Source organism: Rhinolophus hipposideros (genome assembly GCF_964194185.1).
Source record: "Rhinolophus hipposideros genome assembly, chromosome: X".
NCBI lineage: Eukaryota > Metazoa > Chordata > Mammalia > Chiroptera > Rhinolophidae > Rhinolophus > Rhinolophus hipposideros.
The window spans coordinates 126,724,842-126,739,186 of NC_138046.1; the positions used below are offsets into that span (position 1 = coordinate 126,724,842).

A 14,345-nucleotide genomic window follows, 5' to 3' on the forward strand; every position below is an offset into this window, starting at 1 on the left:
TGGGTGGATGGATGATGGATGGATGGACGGGTGGATGGATGGATGGATGGATGGTGGGTGGATGGATGGATGGTGGGTGGATGGATGGATGGATGGATGATGGATGGATGGATGGATGGATGGATGGATGGATGGATGGATGGTGGGTGGATGGATGACAGATGGTGGGTGGATGATGGATGGATGGATGGATGGATGATGGATGGATGGATGGATGGATGGTGGGTGGATGGATGACAGATGGTGGGTGGATGGATGATGGATGGATGGATGGGTGGATGGATGGATGGATGGTGGGTGGATGGATGGATGGATGGTGGGTGGATGGATGGATGGATGATGGATGGATGGATGGATGGATGGATGGATGGATGGATAGATAGATATGGATGGGTGGATGGTTGGGTGGATGATGGATGGATAGATGGATGGATGATGGATGGATGGATGGATGGATGGATGGATGATGGATGGATGGATGATGGATGGATGGATGGATGGATGGATGGATGGATGGATGATGGATGGATGGTGGGTGGATGGATGACAGATGGTGGGTGGATGGATGATGGATGGATGGATTGATGATGGATGGATGGATGGATGGATGGATGATGGATGGATGGTGGGTGGATGGATGACGGATGGTGGGTGGATGGATGATGGATGGATGGATTGATGATGGATGGATGGATGGATGGATGGATGGATGGATGGATGGATGGATGATGGATGGATGGTGGGTGGATGGATGACGGATGGTGGGTAGGTAGATGGATGGATGGATGATGGATGGATTAAAGCTTTGAAGAGCAAGAGCAAAGGTGCAACCTCTCCCTTCCATTGGGTCAGGAGAAACACGACCTGCTTCTGACAGGAGTGGGCAGGGCGTACACCTTCACCTGGATCCCAGGCTTGGAGTGTATGCCCTGCAGAGTTTCCTAATCTCTGACCTGCATTCCTTATTACGTGAATGTGAGCTAAGCTTTGTGGCTATGTAACCGAGGTTGCATTTCCTCATCCACTTGGAACGCAGACAGGATTGTTGTGGGTTTGTATCTAACATGTTGGATGTGTGAGTGTCGCTTCCAGCTGCTCAGACAGGCACATATTTCAGCCTGGGTGTTCTTCACCACAACCCCCCCGCCCTCTGCCGTGCATGTATTTAAAGCTCTAAGACCCTCCCGGAATGGCTGGGGACAAGACTTCTGTCTGCGTCCTTGCAGGTCGCATGCAGGGGCCTCCATTCTGCAGCTCAAAGCTGCTGAGCAGAAAAGGGGGGTGTCCTGGTGTATAAAACAGAGGCATCTTAGAATAGAGACACTCATTTCTTTTTCAGGAGGAATTTTAAAAAGTGCTTGTGGACCCTTGTGGAGGCTTTTCCAGAGGCCCCCCAGACCTGCTGTGTTTTGGGGTGCTGCCCTCACTTCAGGGGAGCTTACGCGATCTGTCCTGTGAGGATGGATCCATCTATGACTTGCCCCATTTCTTGGTTCTTGGCAATTCTCCAGCCACCTGCGTGCAAATCGTGTTTCAAGAATGGGGGCCACGCTTCCCTTCTTTTGTAAATAAATGTGAGAGATACAAGCTGGATCTTGCAGGTGGGAAAAAAACAAAGCAAAATGTGTTGGTCTTAGGCGTCCAGAAGAACCAGGGACTGTCCGTAGTAACTTCTGGCAGTGACTTTGGTTACACCTGCCCTGCTCACACCTGCAGTTTAGCCCCGTGAGACCTATTGTGACTTCTGACCTCTAGACTGTGAGCTGATGCATTTGTGTTGTTTTCAAGCCACCAAGGCCTTGGTGATCTGTTACCAGCAAGTAGGAAACCCACACACCGTGCCTTGGCCGGAGAATGTCCTTGGAGCATCAACTTCCACTAAGGGACTTGCCTGGTGTGAGGGTCTGGGAGGATAAGTTGCATCTTGTCTCAGTCAGCTCGGGGCTGCTGTAAGAAATAACAGATGGGCGGCTTCAGCAGCAGACATTCCTTACTTATGGTTCTAGCAGGTGGAAGTTTGACATCAAGGCACCCGCAGATTCAATGTCTGGTGAGAACCCCTGGTTCATTGGTGCCACCTTCTCTGTGTGTCAACAGAGAGAGACAGAGAAACAGAAAGAGCAAGAGAGATACGTGATATATGATGGATGGATGGATGGATGGATAGATATGGATGGATGGATAGATATGGATGGATGGATAGATATGGATGAATGGATAGATATGGATGGATGGATGGAAATGGATGGATGGATGGAAAGAAGAGAGACAAAGATGGAGATAGAGATGGATAGATTGATTGGTGGATGGGCAGATGGATGGCTGGATAGATAGGTGGATGGCTGGATAGATAGAAGAGTGACAAAGATGGAGATAGATGAATGGGTGTGATGGATGGTGGATGGATAGATAGAAGACAGACAAAGGTAGAGATAGATACATAGATACATATGGAAGGAAGGATAGATAGATAGTTGATAGATAGGAAGAGAGAAAACGCTAGTGAGCTCTAGTCTTTTCATCTTCTGTAAGGACACGAATCCCACCATGAAGGCCCCACCCTCATGACCTCATCTAACCCTAATCCCCTCCCATAGAATGCCATCCCACCTCCAAATGCCATCCTATTGGGGGTTTAGCATTTGCACATGTGAATTTGAGGGAGGCACACACATTCTGTTCACAGCCCATGTCCTCTGCCCTCCCCATGTAGGGGGTAGCAGCCTTACCTGTCTCACTGATTCATTGGTGGGTCCATTAGCTCATTCATCGAGTCAGGAACATTCACTGAACGCCGGCTGTGCACTTGCCAGCAGGCGAGGCAGGGAGCTCCAGACACCCTGTGACGAGGTGCGTGGTCAACAGTAGAGTAGATGAAGCTTACTTTTATAGTACCGCCAGCAGAAAAGTATGTCCCCGGGCCTGTAGGTGTGACACAAACTGTTGAATGGTGACGGCCTTTGTATGGCACGGGATGGTTTTCCAGAGCGTGGCACCTACCTGCCTAGGTGAATGAGAGACAATCTTGGAGATGTAAATGTGCTGTATTATTTACTGCTTCCAAGGTAGATGAGTTAAATCGCACAGACCAGGAGTACTCACATAGAGTATTGTTCAGTTTTACTGTACTGGTTAGTTTAAGGGATACCGAAAGTACCAGGAGGACACAGCAGTGTGGACGTCTAAACGTGACATCCATATGTTCGTTGTTGGTTGTTACTTCTCCATGCACCAGTCTCGTCCAATTAATGTGCGATATCTGTTTGGATACCAAGATAGGCATTTGTAAGGCTCTACGGAGGAAAACAAGTACGTGTAAACGGAAAAGAATTTATGTTCGGTTGGATTTGGCAAAATAGAGAAAGTGACAAAGAAGGGAATTAAAATCAAGGTTATTCTTCTGTGTCCTTGGACCTGGTGCAAAATCTCTGGCCATCATCTCTTAAAACACTTCCTTTCTCTTCTTCTGTGATGCCAGAGATGTGAATATTAGACCTTGTGATAGTGTCCACACATTTTGGAAGTTCTAAGTTTTTTTCCTTTAAGAAATATTTTCTCTTGGTCATTTAGTTTGAATAATTGCTATGGACCTACCTTCAAGTATGCTGGTGTTTTCTTTTTTCTGCCTCAACTGCGTTATTTACCAATGAGATGTTGAAAGAATTTTCTATCCCTGCTATCCTGCTTTTTTTATTTTTACGTCTAGCATTTACTGATACATATTATATGTTTAATATTTAAATATAACATATATATTTGTATTCAAATAAATATCATATTATGTAGTTTATTATTAAATAACAAATCATATTTCCAGATACTAAAACAAATATGTAAATATTTAATTAAATATAAATTTACATAAATAAAAATTAAAATATTTACAAATATTTAAATATAAATATATGTTCCATTTATGTTTATATAAAATATACATTTTACATAATTTCATTTGCATTTATATATTTCATTTATATTTACATAAACATACTTATATATATATATTTCATTTATATTTTTTATAAAATGCATGCTTTGTATATATTTGTATAAAATGCATTTTATATATATTTCATTTATATTTCTATAAAACGTATTTTTATATATTTACCCTTAAATGAAATATATGCTATACATACATATTTTTCTTTTATTTTTCCTTTAACAGTGCTGTGAAAATTTTCTGGGTCCTAAGTGTGCTGTGTAAAGAGAAGGTTGGGAGACCTCTGTTCTAGTCTGCTTTAATGGCTGCGTTTCACCCGTAACCTTGCTTTGAGATGCATGGCTAGCAGCAGTCCTTATAAAGATTTCGTCCTTGTCGTTTGGGTTCTGTTGGTAACACTTGGAGCTGTAAGACGTTCCTTCTGGGTAAATGTGCAAGCGTGCAGATGTCTTCTTATTACAGTTGTCTTCCCCTTCTGCTCGCGGGACGTGTTTCAACACCCCCAGTGGTTATCAACCGTATACACTATGGTTCTTCCTGTACTTCTCATGTACCTCTGAGCCTGTTTAATTTATAAATTAGGCACAGTGAGGGAGTGACAGCAGCCACTCATAATAAAATAGAACAATAATAACAGTAGACTGTAGTACAAGGTATATGAATATGGTTTTTCTCTTTGACCAGCGATTTGATAACTAAGTGACCCAAGGGCAGGCAGCGTCTGCAGAGTGGAGATGCCAGACAAAGGGAGCAGTCACGTCCTGGGTGGGGTGGGTCCGGATGGCGCCGCTCAGAGCAGCCCGTGATTTAACACTTAGGAGTTGTTTACAGTTGGAATGTTCCATTTAATGTTTTCAGACTACGGGCGACCGAAACCGTGGTTAGAGAAACCACCATTAGAGAAACCGCCGATAAGGGAGCTGGCTGTCTACAGTCCAAAATGTACCGCGTGCTAAGGACTCACTCAGAACCTGCGCCTTGCGTTTCCAGGAGGGACACATGGCTGCTAAGAGGAGGCTACCATCACAGGGTGGGGAGTTCCTCGGGAAGCGAGGGCTTGCTACCACCTTCAGATACCATGCTTTCCTGGTCTCTCAGGTCTCTTTCTGTCAAGGGAAGGTTGAGTCGGGTCCTCTCTGAGGCTACTTCCTGCAGTGCCGCTGTGGAATGTTTCACATAACCATCCCCTGCCTAAGAGAAGAGCGTTTTCACTAATGCTGTGCCCTTCCCGGGAAGTCCCCAAACCAGACACCTCTGTGTGTCTGGAAACTTAGTGGGTAGGTTGGACGAATGGGGTCCTGCATTGGAGGTGTTTCCACCAGAAACACACCCTTTCTGATGGACCTGGTGGTGACAAAATGTCGGGGCTGTGTCGAGGGTCATTTCTTCATTTTATGAGCAACAGTGTCTGACTGCGGTGATGGCTGCCAATGGAAGGAAAACATATGTTTTCCCAACTTTTTGGGAAGAGTTTCTAACAAGCAGATCCAACCGGTCACCTGGCCAGGAAGGGGAAGTTCTCACCTGAGCCTGGACCACTCAGGCATGCTCCCCGTTCCCTGCCAGATGGCAGAGATGGGGGACGAGGCTGCCCCATAATGTGGACATATCTCAGGATGTTTTCCCATTCTCCTGCTGACGGTCAGAGGCTACAATGAGTGACCTGATTGCAAAGGGCAAGCTACTGTCTGTCTGCAGGATACAGTGCTAGAACTGACCTTGCTGGGTCGAAGGATAAATGCATACGTAATCACTCTAGATAGTGCCCAGTTTTCCCCCGTGGGGGGTGAGTTAGCCATTTTGCTACTACATGGGTGGCAATACTACTGCCACCCATGGCGTATGCGAGTGCCTGCACCCCATCACCGTGCCACAGAAATGTGACGTCAAAGCATTTGAACTTTGGCCAATCTGATAAGGGAGATGGTATCCCAGTAGAATTTTAATGAGCATTTCTCCTACGAGGTGTGACGTTGAGCGTGTGTTTTCAAAGGCCACGTGGGTATGTTTTTGTATGAATGGTTGCCTTCGCCCTTGTGCTCTGGAGGGTGATTGGGTTTTTTCTTGATTCGTAACGACTCTTTACCTGTTAGGACAACAGCCCTTTGAATGTGATGGGAGTTGCACATTTTCTTCCAGTTCATCGTTTAGTTCTGACTTTGTGTTTGGTGTTTTCTTCTTCTCGTGCGACATTTTTTTTGGAGTGAAATTTGTCTGTTCTCTTTATCTTTGACTTATCATAAGGAAGGCGATTCCTACTCTGTTAAAAATACATTTATTTGTGCTTTCTTCTCATGTTTGTATTGTTTAACAGCCCACCCCCGCCCCCAGAGTTTCTTTTGATAGGTTTTATGAGGTATGGATCTAATTCTGCCTTTTTCCAAATGTCTATTCATGTGTCCCAAGAGCAGTTTTTAAAAATGTCCACCATTGCCGCTTTCATCATATGCTAAAGCTTCCAGGGTTAGCCAGTTCCCAGAGAGAGGCAGGTGCCAGCCAGCTCAGGACAGCCCCCATGCCCCGGAGTCCTGAAATTATCCACATGGGTCAGTCCTCACCCTGCTTGCCCTGCCTCTCCCGGTCCTTCCTGCAGAAACTGCAGTAAAGATGTGTCCACATTTCCCCGTCTCATGCCTCCTGATAACCCTGATACTGCCAAGTGGGACCTTTCGTGGCATGGGGTGCCCTCTCCCCTGGCAACAGTGAGGCACCAACTCTCTTCTCAATGGCAGTCATCCTGACCTGTTGCCCTCTCCCACCCCCTACTTGAATAATAATAAAACCTACCCTTCAAAACACAAAACACACAGATACACGATGGTTTGTGCTGCCTGAGAGGGTTTCCCCAGGACTCTCACCTGTGGCTGCAAAGAGGGTACCTTTAGACCAGGGGTGTCCAAACTGCGGCCCGCGGGCCAACTGCGGTCCTCAACCCATTGTTAATTGGCCTGCAGCAAATTCCAAAACTATATTTAGTTTACTTAAATAAACCAGGGGAGGCAATACTACTTCACCTCGAGCGAGTGGCCCAGCTGTTTGTGTGTTTTACTGCATATGGCCCTTGGAGAAAGACATTGAAAACAGTTTGGACACCCCTGCTTTAGACCTTTCAGCAAATCATTCTGGCAACGCACTCCAGCATGTTCTTCCAAAGGCATCAGCAGGGGAGGAGCCACATTTATCAGGGGTCTCTCAGCAGGCTACAGTGCCTCGGGGCTAATTGGCAGGCTGCGTCCTGCGCGTCCGGAACCCATAGAAATCCAGGAGGAACCTCAAATGTGGAACCACTTCTCCCGTTGGCATGCCGTGCTCTCCTGGGGCTTAATCCTTACGGACGTGTCATCTGTTGCTGAACCTCACTCTGATTTATTTTTAATTTTTATTTCCTTCTGCAGTCTTCCCCCCACAACCGGAACGTGTTGCCATAGTGACGGGAGGCACGGATGGAATCGGCTATGCGACCGCCAAGCGCCTGGCAAGACTCGGCATGACCGTCATCATAGGTGACACTTTTTAACACTCAGCTGTACTTGGTAGCTAATGGGACCTACACAGTTGTTTGCTTACGGAGGGTTGGCAATACCGATTTGCTCATCAATAACAAGGCCAGAGGCGGGAGACATAGGGATCAATATTCAGACACTGAAAAAGAGGGGAAATGTGATGCTCTTTTGGCCGGGAATGTACGTTCTGCATTCATATTGATCATATATTTGTTTCTGTGTGTGATTCACTGGAAAACACAACAATCAGTCTGAATTAGTTTGCCAGAGGTGACATGACTAATGTCATAGACTGGGCGGCTTAAACAACACACATGTATGTCTTCCCGTCCTGGAGGCTGGAGTCTGAGGTCCAGGTGTGTCCCAGGGTTGGTCCCCCCTGAGGCCTCTCTCCTGGGCGTGTGGGCGGCCGCCTGCTCCCCGTGTCCTCACATGGCCGTCCTCTGTGTGTGTCTGTGTTCTCATCTGCTCTTCTTATAAGGACACAGTCCTATTGGATCAGGGCCCACTCTAGTGACCTCGTATTACCTTAATCCCCTCTTTACAGACCCATCTCCAAGTACAGCCTCATTCTGAGGTCCTGGGGGTCAGGATTCCAATGTGTGAATTTTAGGAGGCCACAATTCAGAATCTGAACAGGTTTTCAGAACAGTAGCTTCCCCTGTATTTTCCCTGTATTTCCTCTGTATTTTCCATTCTTCTTTTCAAAAATCTCTGACAGCTTATCTTGGTGCCTAAGTCCTCTTTGAAAACGAAGGGACTCTCTTTGGCTGGAAACGTGGTCACAGTTCAGAGGAAGCCATTTTATGTTTGTTCCTATTCCAAGTTATTCGAGGGTAGGCTCTTCTGTGGGGGGGGGGGAGGATGACACGTGGAGATGAGCTTTGACACAAAAATGTCGTGTTTCTTAAGTCCTTTGTGGACATCATGTCATTTAACTCATACCTTCGATGGTGCCTGTTTTTATCAAACTCATACTTTTGGTTTTAGGTGTTAAAAATGAGTGCTTTCATTTCTGACTTTCTAGCCCATTACCCAGCGTCCCTCATTTCTTTATCTCCCATTCTTTTCTTGATGCCCAACTCCTCTTTGAAAATCTCCGCGGCCATCATTTACGGATGGACGATTACAGATTGGCTACGGCGCTTGGGGCACAGGGTTTAAACCTGAATGCGTCTCGGTCCTTCCTGGGGAGGGACTCCAAGGGCCTGATTTTGGCTCTTCATGCTGGTTGGGTCCTGTGCTGTATGGTTGAGGGCATGACAAGCTTTCCAGGGTTTCCTCTGTGTTGAATTTCTGCCAGTGTCTGGGAAGAACTTGATCAAACAGGTGTCAGCTCTACGACAGGATGGGGGCGAGTTCCCGTCTGACAGCCTGCTGGGCCTGGGCGAGGGGTGGGGAGGTGCTGGTGGAGCAGGACGGAGCAGCGCGGGAGGCGGCAGCTGCGCTGGTTGTCTGTGTGTCCGGGCTTCCTCCAGGGGCGCCATCTCGTCTTCTCAATTCTTTGGGAAAGGAGGCAATGCTGGAATACAGGGGGGAAAGCCCCAGTTTTCTGTAGGTGTAGAGTCAGTGCTGGGTTAGGTTCAGTGAGGTCTAGATTAGTTAAACGTGATGGGCCTGATCAGGTAGGTCAGGATGAGGTCTGGGGGGTTACAGCATCATGAGATCTGGTCGGGTGACACCATGGGGTAGGGTGGGGTGGGGTGACGCTGTGAGGGGGGTGGAGTGACTCGTGAAGAGGGGGTGGGGTGACCCCGTGAGGAGGGGGTGGGGTGACCCGTGTGGAGGGGGTGGGTGACCCCGTGAGGACGGGGGTGACCCCCTGAGGAGGTGGGGTGACCCCGTGAGGAGGGGGTGGGTGACCCCGTGAGGAGGGGGGTGGGTGGGTGACCCCTGAGGAGGGGGGTGGGTGGGTGACCCCTGAGGAGGGTGGGGTGACCCCCTGAGGAGTGGGGGTGACCCCGTGAGGAGGGGGGTGACCCCGTGAGGAGGGGGGTGGGTGACCCCGTGAGGAGGGGGGTGGGTTGGTGACCCCTGAGGAGGGGGATGGGTGGGTGACTCCTGAGGAGGGTGGGGTGACCCCCTGAGGAGTGGGGGTGACCCCGTGAGGAGGGGGTGGGGTGACCCCGTGAGGAGGGGGTGGGGTGACCCCATGAGGACGGGGGTGGGTGACCCCCTGAGGAGGGGGGTGGGTGACCCCGTGAGGAGGGGTGTGGATGACCCCGTGAGGAGGGGGTGGGTGACCTCGTGAGGAGGGGGTGGGGTGACCCCATGAGGACGGGGGTGGGGTGACCCCATGAGGACGGGGGTGGGTGACCCCCTGAGGAGGGGGGTGACCCCGTGAGGAGGGGTGTGGATGACCCCGTGAGGAGGGGGTGGGTGACCTCGTGAGGAGGGGGTGGGTGACCCCGTGAGGAGGGGGGTGACCCTGTGAGGAGGGGGGTGGGTGACCCCGTGAGGAGGGGGGTGACCCTGTGAGGAGGGGGGTGGGTGACCCCCTGAGGAGGGGGGGTGACCCCTGAGGAGGGGGTGGGTGACCCCGTGAGGAGGGGGGTGACCCTGTGAGGAGGGGGGTGGGTGACCCCGTGAGGAGGGGGGTGACCCTGTGAGGAGGGGGGTAGGTGACCCCGGGAGGAGGGGGGTGGGGTGACCCCCTGAGGAGGGGGGTGACCCCGGGAGGAGGGGGGTGGGTGACCCCGTGAGGAGGGGGGTGGGGTGACCCCCTGAGGAGGGGGGTCACCCCGGGAGGAGGGGGGTGACCCCGTGAGGAGGGGGTGGGTGACCCCATGAGGAGGGGGTGGGTGACCCCGGGAGGAGGGGGTGGGTGACCCCGTGAGGACGGGTCGGGTGCCACCCGGGTGTCTGCCTGTGTTCCATCCCGAGGGGTCTCGCTCAGTGCGGAGTGTGCACTGCAGGCAGAGTGCAGTGCGCTCGTCTGAGCTCGCGTGTGGCACCCGTGTGTGCAGGACTGCAGCCGCAGGTCCCCTCACTTACGTGACGGTTGTGGGGCCCCCGCAGTGGCTCCTGTCAGCACCACGTGTCTTTGTGGCGTTAAATGGAGCATAAGCACTGTCTGCTCAGACCCGTCTCCTTTCCCCCCCCCCGCGCTTTCCCTTTTCCCCGGGGGTCGTGCTTTTCAGCCTCCAGTCCCGCCAGTCAATCTTACTTCCTCCCTGTGACTTTGAGGGGTAATTGGATATGTCCTGAGAGGGGCCATTGCTCATCTGGCGTGACACTTTGATTCAGAGGCACTGAATAAAACATCATCGTTTGATACTTGGTGCATTTTTATATTAAATACAAAGTAAGAGCTGGGTACATTCAATTTCAAATTCCTTAATCCCGAATCTATTAACATTGAGAGAACAATCAATTGCTTGCTGAAAGGTTGAAATGACAAGCTGGGTCCCAAGTCACGCACAGCAATATATTAATAGTGCTGTGAAAACATTCATTATTCCACGTCTTCTCTGTTCATTACATCTCAGCTCTCATTGTTTCAAGATATTATTTCGGTGGCGGAATTCTTCTTTCTTCATAAGTCTTCATAAACGGTCACCTGAAGTGTGGACCAGGGGTCAGTACATTTTTCCCGGTATGGGCCACGTGATAAATATTTTCACAGGTATCTCGCCATGATTAGCTCTGACCTCAGAGCAGGAAGGCAGCCACAGCCAATACTTAAAAATGGCCATGGCTCTCTTCCAAAAAACCTTTTTTTGTATTGTTTTACGGCATCAGGTGACCAAGTAGCGACCCAGATTTGGCTCCCGATCCATAGCTTGCCAACCTGCTTTGGGTTCAACATATATATATTTTTTTAACAAGTGGAGGCGGTCTCTGAAAATGAGCTTTGTCCAAAGAGATGACCGTCCATTCCTCTACTACGATGCCAGTCATGGCGGCCTGCATACAGAGGGTGAGCTGCCCATCCAGGAGACCTGCAGACCACGATGGTCATGCCCCATCCCCAGTGTGTTCATTCCCCCAAATGCAGGGAAAAATGTAATAACTGCGTCAAGTTCTATTTCTTGAAGGCAACCAAGGAACAAATTACTTGGCAGCTGTGTCTCCTTGATCCCTGAAACTTTGCACTTTTTCAGAGCAGTGCCGGTTCACAGATGCCTTTTGGTTCACCCCCGAAGAGTTTCGTTGCCCTGTTTATGTTGCGCACCTCCAGCTGGAGCCAAAAACATTTCTGATTTTACTAGGTTCATTCTACTCTCTTAAGCGTTTTGTTAAAACTCTGTTGTAAACACGTTTTTAGGGGGAACGTGTTGTAAACACTATTTTTGGGGAGGGAAGCGCATTCCATAAATTAATTTGGTGGTACTTGTCAAGGACACAGGGTACATTATACAGAAAAGAATGCTAGGGGACCACAATAGCAGGGCCACCTTGTGTCTTAGCTACAATACGTAAGTGAAATAACATAGATGTAACCAGCATGCAAAAATGCAGGAAAAGGGATGGCTTGGTGATACATTTTCATCCAGACGTGAAGGTGGTTCTCTCCTGGAGAACGCCTCGGCAGCAGGGGCGGGACCCAGGTGGAGAACCCAGGTGATACCGGCTGGCCCCGCCCCTTGTCCCTGCCCCTTCCTGGACAGCTGTGTCTGCTGGTGTCCTCAGGTGTTGCTTCTAATATCCCTGTGTGACTCATCCCTGCAGGGAGCTTCGAGCTTGGCTCACCCTGCAAAGAAGCTGCTAGGCTGCCTGGGGCAGGGGGGCATTGTTAATGCGTCATGATGTCTGGGAACACAGGACCTCCTGAGATAGCAGCCCCAATAGGGGCTTCAAATTAGAGCCGTGTGGTCCGAGATGTTTGGAGAAAAACAGCACACCCACCGCACAAACTCTGTTCTCGCCATCAGCATGTGGGTCACCTCCTAAGACTTTCAGGAAACCTCATTAACTTGATCAAACCCCAGGTTTCCTCATCTTTATTTTAACTGTGATTGACCCCATACACAAACCACCCATGGCCATCCTTCTAAAGGAGCTCCCCAAGTCACACCGGTCCATTTTTATAGTTCCTGGTAACGGAATGACAAATCCCCAGGAATGACAAATCCCCAGGAATGACAAATTCCCAGTGCGTAATGGGATGCCCTAAGATCAATGTGATAGCTCGGGCTACACAGGATTGCAGGGGGTCACCTAGAGCAAAGCGTTTTTGGAAACTTGTGTTTCTAGGCTGACATCTCTGCCACCATCTCCATGCTGGTGCTGTTCCCTGCTTACCCATCCATGTTTGTTATACCCTCTTGTGAGGCCTAGCGTCCCTGTAATCACTGAAAAGGAAAGTGTCAGGGAAATGCATACACTTGGCCCACGCAGGATAAGGAACGTGCGTCTTCCCCGGGTAGCTTGGATCGGCCCAAATCGCTGCGGTGGACGAGCGGAACATCAGAACGAGGGGACAGGCCAGAAGGAGCTCCCATTTCCAGACTGCGTTTTGTGTCTCAAGAAAACAAGTGCTTGGCGTTTGGTGGTTTCTGGATGACCTTATCCCTGATTGTATTTTTTTTTTTCTTTTTAGCTGGAAATAACAAAGCCAGAGCCCACGAAGCTGTGAAGAAGATAAAAGAAGAAACTTTGAATGATAAAGGTACGGGTCAGAGTCTGGTGGGTCCCTTCCTTGGGCTGACTCGTGTTCCTTGGAGCTGCAGAGCCCCAGGTGGCCGCAGGGACAGGCTGGTGGGAGCGGCCTCGGAGGGAGGGACGGATGAGTGTCTGCTTCTTGCACCTATCCTTTGGGTTTCTCTGTGTCACGATGTTTTACAAAGTATGAAGGCACTTTAAAAAAAATGATTGTTTTAAAGAGTAATTCAGCAGAACTCGCTTCAGTTACACAAAGGTTCGTTTTGGGGTTATTTGTGGCTGTTTAAAAAGTTTCAGCACCTCACATGTTCTCACAACGCTCTCCTTTATCGGGGCAGAGAACTTTCCAGAAGGTCTTGTTTACATGCTGTGGAGACTTCAGTTGTGTAGATTGGGAATCAATGCAGAATGCAGTGGGTGGACAAGAAAGATCAGTGGTGGCTTTTCCATGTTGGGGAATGTGCTACTGGGGTCCTCGGTGGGTGACGGTTGGTTCCAATCACCCTGGATGGTGTGTCACTTCTGGGAGCAGGCACGCTCCTGCTCTCAGAGCTGCTACCACTGCTCCTCCGCTCCTGTTTCTTCCTTTCTACCAAATGATACCAAGTCGGTGGCTGAATTTCACAGCTGGAGGTACCAGCCGCCCTGGGTATAAACAGTCAGGTGCGCACACCCAGGACAGACAGCGCAGGGGCAGTGAAGCCGCCAGCCCTCGGCCCCGCCCCACACTCGGCAGTTTGCACCCCTTTCTTGGCAGCACCCATGGGTGTCTGAGTTTACGAAAAGGGCAGTTGCTTCCGTGTGGAAGTGTGGCCGTGTGTCCTTGGCGACGGTGGAGGTGGGGAGGCCGAGCTCACTTTGGTCCTTCTGAGTTTTGGAGCAGGACCCTCGAAGGGTGTGGCTGTGGCCCCGAGCACTCAGGCTCAGCCTGGCCTGGGAGTGGACGTCATACGTCATGGGGGCCAGGGAAGGGACTGGATGGGAGCCAGGGGTCTGCAGCACGGGTGTCCCACATGGGCACCCTTCACGGTGGTCACTGCGTGCAGAATAACTGAAAGGGTCTGAAGGGTGAGCAGGGTGAGCGGCGTGAGTGTGCTCGCTCCCACAGGGTCTGGGGACTTCGTGCAGGGAGGACGCGGTGAGCCTTTGATCCCCTCACACACACTCACACGTGCATACACACGTGCACATACGTGCTCATACATACACGTGCACACACACATTTTAAGTTAGTCTGCGTGCACTGAACTGAACGTGAAAAGAACGCCATATTGGTTTCCACCCTTTGGAAGTCA

The 14,345-nt window shown here is 50.0% G+C and overlaps 1 protein-coding gene across 1 annotated transcript in view; it reads left to right on the forward strand.

Annotated features, from left to right (window-relative positions):
• Positions 1-14,345, forward strand: part of DHRSX (dehydrogenase/reductase X-linked) — a 127,506-nt gene that overhangs the window by 19,142 nt on the left and 94,019 nt on the right. The window contains exons 2-3 of the mRNA XM_081042761.1: positions 7,339-7,446; positions 12,989-13,057. Of these exons, the coding sequence (XP_080898887.1) occupies positions 7,339-7,446; positions 12,989-13,057 (177 nt within the window). The remainder of the gene's footprint in view (positions 1-7,338; positions 7,447-12,988; positions 13,058-14,345) is intronic.